The 17,120-nt window shown below is 39.1% G+C and overlaps 1 protein-coding gene across 2 annotated transcripts in view; it reads left to right on the top strand.

Moving 5' to 3' along the window:
* Nucleotides 1-17,120, top strand: part of LOC146551153 (arf-GAP with coiled-coil, ANK repeat and PH domain-containing protein 3-like) — a 70,274-nt gene that overhangs the window by 49,711 nt on the left and 3,443 nt on the right. Inside the window, exons 10-24 of one of the 2 annotated variants that reach the window (XM_085258742.1) lie at nt 1,525-1,536; nt 5,800-5,912; nt 7,180-7,231; nt 7,528-7,628; nt 8,327-8,438; nt 8,804-9,012; nt 10,147-10,216; nt 11,962-12,056; nt 12,151-12,368; nt 12,469-12,555; nt 12,728-12,820; nt 12,899-13,125; nt 13,243-13,352; nt 13,815-13,925; nt 14,015-14,076. In XM_085258742.1, the coding sequence (XP_085114868.1) occupies nt 1,525-1,536; nt 5,800-5,912; nt 7,180-7,231; nt 7,528-7,628; nt 8,327-8,438; nt 8,804-9,012; nt 10,147-10,216; nt 11,962-12,056; nt 12,151-12,368; nt 12,469-12,555; nt 12,728-12,820; nt 12,899-13,125; nt 13,243-13,352; nt 13,815-13,925; nt 14,015-14,076 (1,672 nt within the window). Of the gene's footprint in view, nt 1-1,524; nt 1,537-5,799; nt 5,913-7,179; nt 7,232-7,527; nt 7,629-8,326; nt 8,439-8,803; nt 9,013-10,146; nt 10,217-11,961; nt 12,057-12,150; nt 12,369-12,465; nt 12,556-12,727; nt 12,821-12,898; nt 13,126-13,242; nt 13,353-13,814; nt 13,926-14,014; nt 14,077-17,120 lie in introns of both variants that reach the window. The other variant, XM_085258741.1, reaches the window with a different exon arrangement.

The raw sequence follows: 17,120 nt of genomic DNA, 5'->3' as shown, positions 1-17,120 counted from the left end.
TCATGTAAAGTGCTGACTGTATGGGTTGTATTTTGGTGCCATAAAAAGACTCTAAAAAAAACTTGACTCTACCAACACTGTATCCTCTGGGTGTCTTCTGGCTGTAAATGGGTGAGATCTGTCACACAGAGGGTGCTGAGCCACATTGCCTGTGATTGTTTTGATCACAGGCAGATTGCCACGGTGGTCTGTAGTTCGTATAGAAGATGTGGACTTGTCTGCAAACACTTGCAGCTGAGCAGTCATGAAAAAGTGCAATAGAAACCAGAAGTAAAGAATAATAAACTAGCTAGCTATAGTGAACAAAAACTGCTATTAGTACTAGTGATAATAAGCTAACATTAGCATGCTAACAGGTGATAGTTTGAACTAACTTAGGTTTATTCCTTAACACAGGTTAAATAAAAATGTTTTTCAGGTTAAACATTATATCTCATCAAGTCTTTATTTTTAATTGGTTGCATAGCAACAAGTATATTGTAGAGTCAAAACACTGTCACCTTTAAGTAGAGCTGTCAATTCTTTGTGTTGTTTACCATTATTAGCTAACAACTATTTTAGCTACGATCCCACAATGTCATGTACAGAAACTCTACGGTTTCATAACAAAATACCAATCCTATTAAGTAGTATCTACTAAATACTACTTAATTGTTATTTTTTTATTCAGTGAGCTCTCATATTTAACATATTTTAATTGAGGTTCTTCTTTACTGTATTTTTTTTTTACCTTGTTGAACTATTTGCCTTGTTTCCTTTATTTTATTAAGCTATTGTATTTTCTTTGATTTACTATTTATTTTTGCTTCACAAATGTTTAATTTTGTTTTTACATTTTTCTATAAACTTTTAACGTAACTAAAATTGAGCTTTTTCCCCTTTTAAAATCCTCAATTGTCTCAAAAATTTGCAATTTTTTCTGTTGATTGTGTCTGCTGTGACACTCAATTTTCCAACTTTTGGAGTAAATAGAGTATAACTTACCTTGTTTATTTTTTTAAATTGTCAGTATTATTGGCTTTCTAATAATTTTCCCAAAAACAAAATCGACAAGGTTAGGCATGGCAGGCATGTTTAATAATTTACAAAGACTTATTTTCAGCATGGGTCTGGATCGTCTGGACCCCAGGATCAGTGACCATCTGTCAGTCAGCTCTGGTCAGCCTCCAGGCATTGTGGTCTGGGCTGAGGATAGACCCACAGGGAAGGGATGGGTAGCATGTGGGGCCAGTTATTGATCTGTTAGACACTAAGCTTCATCAAACATTGATCACCAAGGGGCCTGTAGTGGTAAATAAACTAGCTGAAACCGCACTGAATGAAAACATTTTGTTATTTCAATAGGTGTGTTTTGTTTCTCATTCCTAAAGTGATGGAAATCCAGTAATGAGGATAATCAGAGGCGCGCTGAAACTGAAAGATTAGCCTATTATCCTCATTTTAACCAGTCTGCTGTTGGTGGTGCTAATGCTCTCCTCTCTTTTCTTCTTCTTGTATGTTTCAAATGCCACCATCTCCTCCCAGACCCTCATGCAGGTGAGTATGCCTTCATCTGTCTTCCCATGTGAATTCTGTTTTTCTACTTCAAGCACCTCTTTATTTTAGTGTCAGAGGAGGCGGTTGCAGCTTAGCCCACAGTGTTAGCAGGGAACATTGGCAAACTCCTTTGAAGTTTTCTGCAGCTGTAGTTGGACTCCTGAAGCCTTGAGGGCAAGCTGAAGTGCATCCTGAATCATTTATACGAAACAATTAGAAACACTGAAGTTAGCTTGAAAGGCCTGTCTCTTACATGGGCCTCTGCAGAGAGATCATGGTGGTGTACTAAAATAGACACCGGTCTAACATTTTACCACAGAATGTGCTTTTAAAGTATAATATAAATCAGTCAGCTTCTCTATTTTTTTTTTACTGATTCCCTGGGTTATTTCATTTATATACATTATAATAATTAATGTCTAGTTTCCCTGAAGCTCATTTGATGATTTGATTTGAGGGTAGGATGTTCAGCCTCTTTTACTGTCAGCTGCTTATAGATCAGTATTGGCCTACTTTGTCATTTGGTCTCTTTTCTTCTTCATCACACTGAGCATGTGCAATAAGGTTTGTGTAAACTTACACAGGGCAAAGGGGCAACTGGGGGGTAGAAAGGGAGTTAAAAGTACTCCAACTGAGAACTGTCACTATTGCTGTGTGGGTACACATTGCACAGTGCAGATAGCTAAATGCCAGAGCCATTCATTTTTAACCACAGGTTTAATGGAGAAGTCCTGTCCAAGCTCTGCCTACTATCCTAGATTTAGGTAACCAGCGGAGTTCTGCCTGCTGCCCCTTATGCATCACCAAGTTTATTTTAATTATGAGGTGTTCCACGTGGTTGTTTGTGATTTAGTAATGATGAAATATTTTCCTCTGTAAGTTGGTTACGTCACTCCAGTTAAATGATATTTTCCTTGAGAGCTTGTTAAATAAAAAAACAGAATTGTTTCTTAACTTATTGGCTTATTAAAATTCCAAGCAAAAAATGCAATAATGGCTATTCTTTTTTGTCCCGTTTAACATTTTCTGAAGTAATAGGTGCCCCAGATCTGCTCTGTGTAAATACTTTTCTCCTTTCTCAGATTAGATGATGTCCAAACACTCAGACCTCATTAGACAAATTTCCAGGTATTTGGGGAGAAGCTTTATTTCCACAGGAAAGTTTTCTTATAGCCCAGTCAGGGATTTAGGTAGCTGCTAATCCATCAACATCTGCTATTGAGGATGTTGTTAAAGCTCATTGTTCAATTAAAGCATTAACCTTAATGTGTGACCAGTGCCGTTCTTTGTTGTTGTCTTGTTGTGGTTGTTTCCTTCATGTTGGCATAACAGATCAGTTCCAGGAGACTGTTTAGTATCAGTTTAGTATTTTAAAGGATGTTCAGGAAACTTGTAGAAAAAACCAAGCAGGTTGGTTGAGGATTAGTGGGAAGTGGCTAAGCAGATGTCTTACAGGTATGACAGCAGTCAGACTGTAGTATTAATGAGAACAGAAGGATGCTGCAGATGAGTGATGACTGTGTAATCACTACAGCCAACTGGGCTCACCATTTGGTGTATTAGGTTTGCACACCAACCTGCGTACAGGAGCAGCAGGTGGATGAAGTATCAGGACACTGTGTTTTCATCATCCAGTGTTCCCATCTGTTTTTTCTTTTTCCTGCCTGCTGTTCCACATCAGTTTACATATTTGCTCGTAATACTTTGAGGCCGGCTGCTTGTTTAATAATTCACTGATGGTTTTTTTTTTTGGTCTGTGTGACGTTGCTTCATTAAAAATAGATGATCTTTGTTGTGGATTTGAAAGCTTGCAGAGTGCAGAGCTTGTTCAGTGTTTCCTCCAGCGTGCGGCGATGTGCAGGTAAGCTGTGTCGACTTGATTTCTCGCCGGCTTATCAGTTACATTTCAGGGATTTAAGTGGGCAGAGCTGCTGTCAGTGTGGCCGGTAAATCAAGCCTTCAGTTGTAGGATTTGTTTGGGGTCTTGGCTGGCTGCCTGTTGGATTCTCAGTGGGTCCTCTTCAGTAAGGGAGGTGTGTTTAGGGAGTTGAAACTTGCTTTTTTGGAGGGTCAAGAGCAGCTACAGGACAGCATAGCAAAGTCCGCAATTCCTCCACACCTCCCTGCCAGGGATACATTGGCAGCTGTATGGTAATTAGCCATAATCTGGAGGCTCACAGGGTGGCAGGCAGGTGGCTGTAGTGGAAGGCACACATGTCAGTGTTGGAATTACTCATCGGACTGCAGCAGCACAAAGCGTGAGAGCTGCAGCACGGAGACAGACATGTTTTTACTCTGAGGAATCCACTTTTCAGGAGCCGTTTTACAAGTTTTTTTTGTGCATTTTAATGTTATCGGAGCATTTGAAGCATTTGAGAATGAAGATCTTTTGCCGGTTCGACCGTAGTTTGGTGGGTGGTTTTGCACACTATTCATCTTTATTCTTGTTTTCTATTACTTTAAAGGAAGCAGTGCTGGTAAATGCTTTGTGCTATAACATCCTGTCGCTTTCTCCCTTTATCTCTAGCTTACTTATTCTCTAACATAGCTGTCTCTTGGCACAGTCTCCGATTAAACTCTCAGTCATAATGCTCAGTAACACATGCGTACATGCGTATTAATGTTAAGAGCAATGGACACAGGAAAATGCAGTCATGCAGAAAAAGCTCAAATTCATGCAAACTTTGAACTGTGGATTTGCGTGGGAATTTTGCATCATCCATTTGTAGCAGGTTTATTTTGTCATCTCATTTTGGTTTCTGGCATGTGTTGTTGATTGGAAGCCTAATCAAAGGTATGTTTGCTATGTTTCATTGCTGTTTTTGTTTAATAAAGTTACTGTAAGTCTACCTGACTATATTTCATTAAACTTGGAGAAGTGGTGGAGGATGTGGAAAGAAATAACATGATGAGTTTTTCATATTAAAGAGTTGCTGATGTGATAGTTTCCTCAGGTGCTAGCCGAGATTTGTGTTGACTGGTTGCAGCAGACTGTGACTCCGTGATATCAATGCCTGTAGTGTTCTCTGTCTGTGCATGGGCTGGGCTAAAAGGGGGGTTCTGGGGTGTCACTGTCCACTCTGAATTGTCATGTAATTGTAACTATCGTTGAAAATTACATCGAAGGATGTCTAACTTCCCTTTTTCTTGTGGAAAACTGTTATCCTGTAAATATAATATAACTAAGTATGTTAGATAATACTAAAAGTAGTAAAAGTTTTTACTTTAATTGCAAACGGAAAGCAACAGATTTGAGTTTGAAAGATTTTGAAGGACTCCTTCTTATGTACAGTCCTTTTTGAAAGTTTTGGGAGTTGGACAGATTTTATGTCTACTGTTTGTTGAAGCTTAGGCAGGAGGTGCGTACAAAATGATTATAAATGACTCATTTTTAAGTTTTCAAGTGCATTTGTTTGTTTTTTGTTTCCTATGAGCCTCCATGAGTTGTTGGTTACTCCGCTCAAAGTCCCTGTCTCTGCTCTGGAATTCATTCATGTGTATATATTCAAAACGGGGACGTGTGTAATGCAGCAAGTTGTGCTATTATTTAAACAAGCAGCAAGAAGCCAATGGTGTGCATATCCCCCATTGTTATGAAACAGCAGAGTAGTTTGAAGGGTCGCGTCAGCAGAAACGCTCATGTGTTCTCTACATTTGAACAAGAAACAGCCTAAAACCCGCTCTGCTGGGACGCTTAGGTCTGCTATTTTCTCCGGGCTGCATGCATGCAAAGCTGAAATTTAATACTGGATAAGTTAATATTCTGTCCTGCTGCATATGAAATTACTTTTAAGAATGTAGGTTACCAAAACACTGAAGTTTAAATGATTTCTTCCTGCAACCCTTCAGGGCCTCGACTTGGCCTTCACCCCTGCATACCTGCTTGCTTTTGTTTTCCATTGGCCAGCAGTAAAGGCAGTCATGAAAGAGGCTGAAGGCGAATTTCACATGAATCACTGTGTTTATGTAATAATCTGCATCACAGTCACATCTGTTCCCAATGTGCCACAGAGTTAGTAGGCATGCAGCTTCACATGTGACCATTTCTACATCACACGAGTTATGATGATTCAGATGGTTTATATACAGTATGTATGCTGGTATTTGAGGAATACCTCAGATGCAGCCTCTTCACTACAGAAAAATTTTTGGTTTTCCTCATTTGGCCATTAACAGGTTAAAACGACACCCTGCCAGCAGTAAATAGGCCTTTGGCTTCCATCTGTGACAGACAGGATTTATTTTGCCCTTCTTCTCCTTCAGGACTTTTCCTATGACGAATCGAAGGTGGAGTTTAACGTGGATGCTCCTAATGGTGTGGTGATGGAGGGCTACCTGTTCAAGAGGGCCAGCAATGCGTTTAAGACCTGGAACAGGTAACTACAAAAATCCACACAAACATTTATGCTACGTAAGCCTCATCTCCTTTTCAAAGAGATCTGACAAAGCAGTTTTACTTTCATTATACAATATGTCACGCAATAAAGAAAAGTTTGGTTACCAGGGTAACCCCGGTACTCTGAAAACCGAGTGAAGTTTTAAAGGGAATATTTTAAGTCACAAAAATGACAAACTTATCGAAAGTACTAGTAATAATTTGGTGAAATGACGAGTAAAGAAAATAGTTAGGAAAATATCTTAAAAACGAGTAGTTATGGACGAAACAATAAACACAACCAAACAAATGGCATTAATAAGCAGGCTCAGTATATATTGCTCAATAGAATACTTCATAATAGGCAGGAACTACATGAAGGAAAAAGGTTAAGTAGAAATAAAGAAAATTCCTATTTACTAATAGGACTAGAATTTATTAGTAGTTCATTTTAATTACATAATTTAGAAAATATAATGAATTGTCTTTATAAAGTAAAATCTCAGATTCAATTAAAGAGGATAAAATCTTGAATTTCCAGTCAGAAAGAGCCTTGAAGATACATTTTTATTACCTTCCTTTAACATAGATGGGCCATTAAAGAGTTTCTTAATGCAAAACCTGAAGCAGAAGGAACAAAAAAATTATTCTAGACTAGATGCATAGTCATAGTTAATACATTTGTAAATAAATACATGGTAAATGTTTTATGTTATCTTTTATTAATGTAGGGAAATGTGTTCTCTGCATTTAACCGAGTCCTCAGTGGGGACCAGTTCTAGCTCATGCTATGCATAATGCATTAATCACGCAAACTGTGACGTCAATACATCACCAGGACCTGCTGGAGGCTTGCTTGACTCTTTCTCCTAAGCAAAGGATAGATTAGGAGAGACAGAAGCTGTTAAAGGTGAATTCATGGTGTTATTAAGATTTTATTAATATAGAGGGATGAATATGTTAGAGCAGCCAACCAAACTTTGATGGAGCCAGCCGAAGCTCAAAGGTTTGTTCTCTGGGATCAGAGCTTTTAACCATATGTCAAGGTCCTGTATCTCTTAAGGCTTAGAGAATCTCTTTATAAAACAGGAGATTTGTTTGGCTCCGTGATTTTAGTCAGTTATTCCAAACATAATCCAAAAAACAGAGGAGGTGACCTACTTTAGAAACTTTATAATACTACTAATAAAGAGTAAAATACCTTAAAAAGGTTGTGATGATGTGATGCATCCCATTTCAAATGTTTTTATTTCTCTCCCTCTGTCTAGACGGTGGTTCTCCATACAAAACAGTCAGCTGGTCTATCAGAAGAAGCTCAAGGTAAGTCCACTTTAGTCCATGTCAGCTTTCTTTAGGGATGATGTGGCTTGTGAGAATTTAGTAGTGCTGTTTATGGTGATCTACATTGAATTATGCATGTTAAGCAGGTCAGAGATTAATAAACATAAAATAAAAACTGCTCTGTCTGTTTTAGCCTGAATGCTTAACCTCTCGGGTCTCAGTGTACCCTCAGGGGGAGCCAACAGCTGGTCAGGAAAAATGTATATTCTAGAAGGAAAATGGCTGTTTTCTGTGTTGATGATATCAGGAATGAGAAGATGTTTTTGTGTTTGCAGGATTCTCTGACGGTGGTAGTGGAGGACCTCCGGCTATGCTCTGTTAAACCATGCGAGGACATCGAGAGGAGGTTCTGCTTTGAAGTCGTCTCCCCCTCCAAGTAAATAAGCACGATGCCATGATAATGATAAACTGGTGACCATACTGGGATCAATGGCTCAGATCACTGTGGTCTGACTATGGTGATCCTGTAACTTTTCCTCTAGAGACGCCACCAAGTCAAAGTGTGTCTGTGTCATGTTTATTTGTCTAGTAATAATCATAGACTGTAGCAAAGTGACCCATTGATTTCTGCGTTTTGCATTTTCAAGCCACAACATAGTAATTTAGCTGCCACCATGTTGTTTTTTTAGAGCCAGAAGTCATCATATTGGGATTAGAATTTTCCCATCAGAAGTTGTTCCTTGGTAATAATCTTAGCCAAAATTAGCATGCATCTATGTGAGACTTTTATAGCTGAAAGAGAAAATGATTGCACAACAATCAATCCTATCCATCCAGTTTAGGGTCATCAAGGGTCTAGATCCTACCTCAGTCATAAATACAGGAATTCAGGCCATATCTCAAATTTTAAAGTTACTTATCACAAAGTTTCAATTTACTAAGTATCTCTAAATTTAAACTCACATAAAAAAATAAATTAAATATTGACTGCTTTGTTCAAATCACTGCTGTGCAGGTACAGCATCAGGAGGTGGCTTGCTTTACTTTATTCTTTCTTAATCTGTGCTTTAGGTAATCATAAATATTACAACAATCCTTTTTCTGATTCATGAATATAATGTGGGCGTCTTTCAGGAGCTGTATGCTTCAGGCTGAGTCTGAGAAGTTAAGACATTTGTGGATTCAGGCTGTTCAAGCTAGCATCGCTTCAGCCTACAGAGAGAGCCCAGACACGTACTACATAGAGGTGAGTCAAAATTAATGGGAAAAAATGCTTGTTTATGGGATGTTTTTCCATGTTTTAATTCAAATATGGTACTTTTTATTCCATTATAATCTATTTATCTAACACCCACAGTTGCTCTATGATCAGTTAATAAATTATGCTGCAATGCCCTAGACTAAAATACCTGTTATAAAAAAATAGTCCAGTCGTAGCAGATGTTCCTATTAGGATATTTAAACTTAATGTTTTATCTCATTTGTTTAATCTGTAAAGTTTAATTCACATCGACACAACTCCACATACTTCCTCTCAATTTATAACAAATAATACTTTGTTTCACTAAAATTGAATGAAATTCCGTCCTAACTGATAGCATTTGTTTGTAGCATCTGGACAGAACAGCCTCTCCATCCACAAGCAGCATCGATTCAGCCAGTGAGCCACGGGAGCGCAGCGCCCGGGGCGAGACCATCCTGCAGCGGATCCAGTGTCTGCCGGGGAACGAGCAGTGCTGCGACTGCGGTCAGGCCGACCCTCGCTGGGCCTCAATCAACCTCGGCATCCTGCTGTGCATCGAGTGCTCCGGCATCCACAGGTAGAAAAAACGCCTGCATTATTCTCAGAAAAGTTTGGACAGGGCCATGTTTACTATACTATACCATCTCCTCTTCTTTTAACTACAGTCTATAAACACGTGGGAACTGAGTCCTCTGGAAGAGGAACCTTGACTCATTCTTGTCTGATAGTATTCCAGCAGCTCCACAGTCCTGGGTTGTTTTTGTCATATTTTCCGTAGGTTGTCACTTTTAGCTTAGCATTGGAGTCTGCCAGTGTCACGTTAAAGGGAAGGTCATCATAGTCATATTGACTTCCCAACAGAAGAAGAGTGTGAAAACAGCCTCTCAATGTCAAACTGCACAATTAAGCACGATAAGCATCTTTAGGGTGGACTTAAAGAATCTGAGCGCTTCCTCTAAACCTGCCTCGTGCTGTGTGGCGGCTGCTGGCTCTGAGGACAGGAAGAGGTGCCAGCAGCCTGCTAAAGTTGGGAGAGCACGTTCTGCCACACACGCTGCTGACAGATTAAAGTGCAGGACACTGCTTATTGGATCAGTCGTGCCTTGAGTGAGAGTTTTCACAGAGTGATAAGTCATTGAATAGCTGAATTCAGTGCTGGATATGATGTAATGCTGCTGAATGGAGGCACCATGTTTGCAGAAAGACACTTCCTTTGCACTTTTGTTTCATTCCATCACACTGTGGCGTCATTGAGGGTCGTTTTCAGGCGTCTGATCCCTTAGGAGTTTTGTTTATTTTGCAGCCACAATTTTCACTGCTTATGTAATCTCAAATCCCGTCCCTGAATGCGTGTGTGCCCACCTGTTGAATATTCATGCTCCTCCTTTGGACTGTTCTTCTCACAGAGAGATCAGACGCGGCCTCTTGTAGCTCAGTGCAGTTTTTTTCTAACGTGCAACAGTTGCCTAGATACCAGACAGTGATTTGCATGACATTAGGAGCCCGGGATTCAAATCAGGTCACCACACAACGCCATGGTGCATCTTTTCATATTAGAAGAATATAAACTGCTTTTTGTTTTGTCGAGCTGGACGCCATCTGCTGCTTTACAGTCCTAACAAAGTGAAATTCTTCCCCTTTAAGCACTAAACAGTTTGACTACAGAACATCAACAGCACATCTCTGGACTCTGAATATGTTTCTCTTGCAGGAGTCTTGGAGTTCACTGCTCAAAGGTGCGCTCACTCACGCTGGACTCGTGGGAACCAGAATTATTAAAGGTACAATTAGTCTCAGCTAAACAGCCATGGGGCAGTTTTTAACACATTACTAGAATAACCTGAAGATGAAAAATGGATATCACTGTCTTATAGCACTTGTTAAAACCTACTGTGACAAAAGGCTTCACAGTTTGGATGAAATCCCACATTAAAACACGAGTGTACCTGTTCAAACAGACAAACAGACCGTCGTGCATGCACACCTCCATAAACATTAAAAATATAAGATATGATAGTAAGTCAGACTAAAGAGGAACCTATTTGTTTGGCTTTTTCCAAAGCAGTATCCTTGTAACCAGCTAAAATGAACACCTTATTTGGAAAAAATGATTTAAAAACACTGAATTAACTGAAATAAAAACAATAATAAGACTTTTATAAAAGTAAAGGATAGTTTGCACTGATAAAATGATCTAAAACAGAGAAAAATACAGGAATTGTTTTGATCTTCAAAACCATTTATGAACATGTTTCTTGAGAATGTGATATCTACATGACCATTACTTAAGTATTGATATCGTAACATAATACGTTGTTATAAAATAACCCACTTTATATTGTATATAATGTATCAATGTAAAAAAAAAAAAAAAAGGCTTCTATGTCACTAACACTAAAACAAATAAAAACTATTATAACTAAATAATATGAAACAAACTGGAAACTCCAGTTTGGTTCATAATATTTAGGCAAAAGTTGAAATTCATTAAGAAATTACAGAAAAATTTAAAATTATATTAACTGTGGTTGTTCGATAGAACGATATGTATCGGATGACGATATAAAAACGTCTATCGTTTCATTTTACGCTATCGTTTGTTTCAAAATAAACTGTTTACGGCAATATTTTTTCATTGTTCTGATGGTCACTGTAGTGACTATATTAATTTCTTAAAGTTCTCTCTTTCTCTTAGATTTAATATAACCACACTACAGACGGATTAGCGCCTGTTTTTATGCGTTGTCGTTAGCAACAACGACGGTAACAGCATCGCGTGTCCGCTTGTTTATGTACCACATAAACCTTTCACAATAAAGCTCAAGATACTGTTGAGACTTTTCAAAATAAACTGAATCACGTGAAAGAGCAGATTATTTACGGATGAGAAGCAAAAAAGAGCCGACAGGTGCTAAAAAATAAACCTTAGACTCAAACGTTAGAACAGGCTTTTCCCCGCAGCACGCCGTGTAATAAATACTCACAAAGAAAATGGCGGCCTTTACAACTTATGTCTAAAAATGTATAGTTTCATGCATCGGTTAAAACACTCGACTCCAGCTACATGACGCGCAGCTGGAAACACTTCCCGCAAGTCGAGCTGCCCGAGATTCACAGAATTTACAGAAAATGTTACATTTTTATGATTTATGTCGTTATCGGGATGATAGAATTCTTATATCGGGATATGAGATTTTGGTCATATCACATAGCCCTAACTGTGGTCTAAAGGCAACTACTCAAAATACACAAAATGTATATCAAAATGTTTCTCTGAAACCAATACGAGCTTTATGTTTGTTTAATTAGTTTAAAAACAGAAATGTTAAACCAACGGTGAGATTGTTTAGCTTAGATAAACTAGCAGTTTCCCTTTTTAGTTTTTATGCTAAGCTAGCAAGCATTTATATTTTACAAAAAGACAAGGGAGTGATCTGGGTTATCTCAGCTACCCTTTAGCAAAAAGCCCAATATAATTCCTAAACTATTACTTTAAGTTCCTAATCATTGTCATATTTCCTCGTAGTTGATGTGTGAACTCGGAAACAGCGTCATCAACCACATCTATGAAGGCTCCTGCCAAGAAAAAGGTCTTAAGAAACCATTACCATCCAGCTCAAGGTGAGAACTGATGAAGCGCAGCTAATCTGATCTATAAACATGTGACCTTTGAGGCACTAACATCAAAAGTCGTATGTCATGTGGTTTTGTTCAGGCAAGAAAAAGAGGCCTGGATTAAGGCAAAATATGTAGAGAAGAAATTCTTGAAGAAGCTGGGCTCCACTGAGATACTCATCAACGGGGAGAGGAAGTCGGAGCGGCGGTGGAGTGTGAAGAAATGCCGAAGACACAACAGCGCTACGACGGTGCCCAAAACACGGCGGAGATACCGACAGGAGCCTGGAAACACCTCCCCCTCCACCTTCTCCTCAGGTATGTCAGGTGAAATGCAGCTTAGCGATGTAGTTTTCCAGTGTTTTTCATACAAATTAGACACCATATAAAAGCTTTCTTTCTGTTCCTCTCATAGCAGCTGCTAAGTTCAGACGAGAATCTCTGTTCTGTCCCGATGAGCTGGACTCCCTCTTCTCCTACTTTGATACGGGATCTGGGCCTCGAAGTAAGCAACTCCCTACTGTGACACTCACACCTTTGTACCACACATTTTAAAGCATGGGAATACAGAGCTTGGATTGTGTGTTCACTATTGCACCATTAAAATGACACTAATTGCTCTGAAAGAGACAGCTGTGACTAATGTGTCCATGTTGTGGCGCCTCCCGGTCCGGCAGGTCTGAGCAGCGACAGCGGGTTGGGAGGCAGTACAGACGGCAGCACAGACATCCTGGTGTTTGGCTCAGTAGTGGACAGCGTCACAGAGGAGGGTGAGTCCAGGGGATGAACTGTAACGAGCTGCTTTTATGTCTGTATGCTGTTGCTGAGTTATGTTACGCTGTCCTCAGAGTGTGAGGTGTCCGAGGACTCGAGCGGAGAGGCTGAATTGGAGGCCGAGCCAGAGACGTCAGACCTGGAGGACCTAAGGGATCTTCATCCCGGAGCCCTGCTCTATAAAGCCTCGAAAGCTCGTAACCTCCCCGTCATGGCTGCAGCGCTAGCTCATGGAGCTGATGTCAATTTAGTAAACGAGGAAGACGAAGGAAAAACGCCCCTCATACAGGCTGTGATCGGGGTGAGTGAATCGACCGAAGAGGTCTGGAAACTTCTCGCATCGGTCTTTCATTAGACAAAAAAATCTGATTATGACATAATCCAATGTAAACATCTTTTCACTTCTGCTTTATTTTAGGGTTCATTGATTGCCTGTGAGTTTCTGCTCCAGAACGCTGCTGACGTCAACCAAAGAGACGCGAGAGGGAGGGGGCCCCTGCATCATGCCACGTATCTGGGACACACGGGGTGAGTCATGAGGAGTTTTACTCTCCCTGCTGCATTTCTAACCACTTCACACATGGTTTACAGTTTAGTAAAGCGAGCTTTGTTGGAGTGATGCTAAGCTTGTCCAGGACAATGAGCCTCGTGCAGGAAACCTATTTAAAAGGCATGAGTGATTTAAAAGAATTGACTTTTCCTTTTATGAGAAGTTCAGGCTTGTTGTTCTCCCGGGAAAACCATTGTTTGACTGAAAGTGGCTATAAATCATATTTTCACTCCAATAGTGCCAGGCTTCTCAAAGCACGGCCCTTGGTTAGTTTTTGTGTGGGCCCCGGTTGCAACAAGGAAACAGACTAAACCTTCCTTACTTTTACAGATACATCCAGTGTAAAAGAAACGTGACCTAACTTGTGGTTGAAATATTTTAAAAAATGATTACCATTGAGTTCTGGTTATAATTGATCTTGTTTTCTTTTGTCTTTCCAGGCAGGTGTGTTTATTCCTCAAACGAGGAGCTACACAGAACAATGGTGACGAAGATGGCCAGGATCCGCTGAGTATAGCTGTGCAGCAAGCCAACGCAGATATAGTCACGCTGTATGTTGTTTTACTTACGCACTATAGAGTCCATTAAGTGTTTTTCAAATAACTAAATCCTCTTTTTGATTTCTCATTTTTTCCTTCAGGCTGCGTCTTGCCCGGATGAACGATGAGATGCGGGAGTCAGAAGGACCCTTTGGACAGCCAGGTCAATACCCAATCAGCAGCCCCACTGAGCAGCAGTATAAGAAATGCATTCAGGAGTTTATCTGTCTCAATATAGCAGCTTCATAATAATCAGGTCAGGTTGAACTAATGTAGGGGGTGCCAATAGATGCATGAAGACACATGTTTGGGGATCTTAGGCTTCATGTTCGTCTGAAAGACTTTTTACTACCCAATTTTCTTCTTCTCTACATCTGTCATGTTTCTCTCCGCAAACCTAGCAGCCGGCCGCTCCCTTCTCAGGTTCTAACAGCAACTCAGTGTTCCTAATCTACTTTTAACGATGTCAGTTTGGACCAAAAACAGAAATAAATTGGCCAGGTGTGGCAGAGAAATCACTGCCAGGGAAACGTTAGAAATCTATTAGTTATTATGAGGCCAGGAGTGGACCTTAAATAATGTCATCAGCAGAGTATTTGGGACCAATCTAGGACTTTGAGGGTTTCAGAGGATACAGGGAGCTCTGAACCAAAGAACTCAAAAGAGTTAGGTTTCATTTCATCATGTGGTCGGGGTGTATATTTTGTGGGATTCCCCGTTTTAGACACGTCTGGTTCCTGAAGTAAAAGCCTCTTTACTTTTTCTAGTAGACATGGCAAAACTACCCAAGACACATGGAGGTGTTGTATTAGAGATGTGTGCCATGGAAAAATGATGATGTTGATCAAAGTGATGAGGATATCTGTATATTTGTCTGTCACGTGGCTCTTTGGTATATGCTAACTTTACACACTATACTTTCTTTTAAAGATTTCCCAGGAATTTAGAAGTTGTTTAAAACAAAGCACAGCACAGCAAAACGTGTGAAATCTTAAGACTTATCAGTGAGGGTGCCGGTCATGTAAATTTTGTGATCACAGTGTGAATGCTGACCTTTAAACTAACAGACCACTAACTATGCATGTGTCCTCAAAGTGAACTAGGATGTACTACTGTAAGAATAACAACTTACATATGATGTCTCCAGTTGTCAGTGTGTAAATCCCACAAGTTGTACACAGAAACCAAACTTTACCAAATGGAGATCATTAGACTTGTGCTTTATCTTATGGACTTGAACTCCAAACAGCACTTACTGCTATAAATCCCATAATTCCACACATGCAGATTGAAAACATGGTCGCCATCTACTTAAAGCTGAAAATCTGATCTGCTTGTCAAACCCAAGCTGGTTGTATGCACAATCTAATTGTTATAAACGTTTGGTTTCTAATACCATTATGGTATTATTCCCAATTCAAGGTCAAGACAACAAGTCATATATAGAGTTTTATGGTTTGAATAATGACCAACATGTACAACATTAACTGCATGCAAGTTTTACTCAGTATTACTTGAAACTATAGTTTGAGCCTATAAAGTTGTGAGGAACGTACAACAGCAACAGCAATGTCTTCCATAGACTTCCATAACTTTAACCTCCTGGACCTGCAGTCCCCATATGTCCACATATGTGGACATCACATTTTGGGTTGTCTAGACTAAAAACTACTAACTATACTAAATTTTGCTCTACAAGGGCCTGATATGCACTTACAAAGACATTATATTGCCACTGTTCTATCAAAATTTAAAACAAATGTCCTCATATATGGATATCAGACCCTTGTAGAGCAAAATCAGGTAAAAAGATAATTCTTTATTTTTACATTCATCAGGTCGAATCAGCCCAAATAGCAGAGAGAAATTAAAAATGCATGCCATGATGAGTTCAGGTCTTATGACGTTAATATGGTAGCTTCTTATCTTATTAGCAAACCAGAAACTTGCACCTCTACAGTGTGAAATGGTACACAGGATGCTATCCACAGCCTCACATATGCAAATAAGCTGATGGATATAAAAGTTTTAAGGTCAGCCAGCAAGCTGAAGATGGTTCAGGAGCAAAATAGCTGTTAGGGGCAGCAGTTTTATTTAAATGCTGAAAAACTATGTTTTGAAAGTTAGCATAGCGTAAAGAGCCACTGTAATAGGAAATTGGTTGAATTATAAATATACTAAAATGAAAGAAATCTTATAAATATTGAAACCAAAGGAGGAAAAACCCTTCAGGAGTCAGCATGTGTTTGTTTATCAGTAATAATTAAAAAAAAAAAAAAAAAAAAAAAAAAAAAAAAAAAACAGCCGCAGGGGGGTTCAGCCAGTTTCTCTTTCCTACTTGTTTTTAACTGAATCAATTTTTCAAAAATTAACCTCCATTATTTAATAAAAGAATAAAATAGTGGAGGAACTCTTTATTTAAATAACTTCATGAGGGGAAACTGTGAAGCTGCAATAACTGTAATGGAGAGAAAATGATGTGAGAATTATTTCTGCGTAGTGATTAAAAGATTGATTAAGTAAAGCTTTTATTTTTCATTAAACGCAAAAAGATGCACTTTTAATTTTTTTTAATATATGACAGGACTCTCAGAGCCATAGTGCAATGACTATTTCAGTACAGATAATCAGTATTTTTTTGTATTATGCTTAACAGCAAGGCAGATGGTATTTTTTTAAGCTGGATATAGATTTTTTTTTTTTTGGGTGGGGGGGGATTAACACCACAACCACACAGAACGATATTAATGTTCCCAATATGATATAAAAATCACTCGTTGGTGGAGTTATTCTTTAGGAGAAACTACACTGGAAGGTTTTTGATAAGTCACTCTAAACTACCATGTTACTGTATATACAGTATTTGTATGTTAAAATGTTTGTTTATGGTAATCAGATGTGTCACGCCTAGGCTTATATTGTTTGTTAGTTTATATTGCATGGGTGGCTGATGCCCAGGTCCACTGAAGCCCAGTTGCTTATTTTTAAAGTTCTGTACCCAGTATACGTGAATATGTAACATTGAATATTGTTGGAAAATGTTAATATCCATATTATATAATACCAAATCACGACAACAGTGCATGAGGTGACATCCATGGCAGAAATCAGTTAATGCAAACAGACTGAACACCCTCTCCTGCAATCATCTGTTGGCTGGGTGACAAGAACAGTGAACCTGGCAGCTCAACACTTTTTGTTTGATCC

This window comes from Mchenga conophoros, linkage group LG20 (assembly GCF_057382185.1).
Source record: "Mchenga conophoros isolate Kocher_MC1m ecotype Shallow Benthic linkage group LG20, M_conophoros_male_GT1.1, whole genome shotgun sequence".
In the NCBI taxonomy this organism is placed as follows: domain Eukaryota; kingdom Metazoa; phylum Chordata; class Actinopteri; order Cichliformes; family Cichlidae; genus Mchenga; species Mchenga conophoros.
This window is presented reverse-complemented; position numbering and strand designations above follow the sequence as displayed.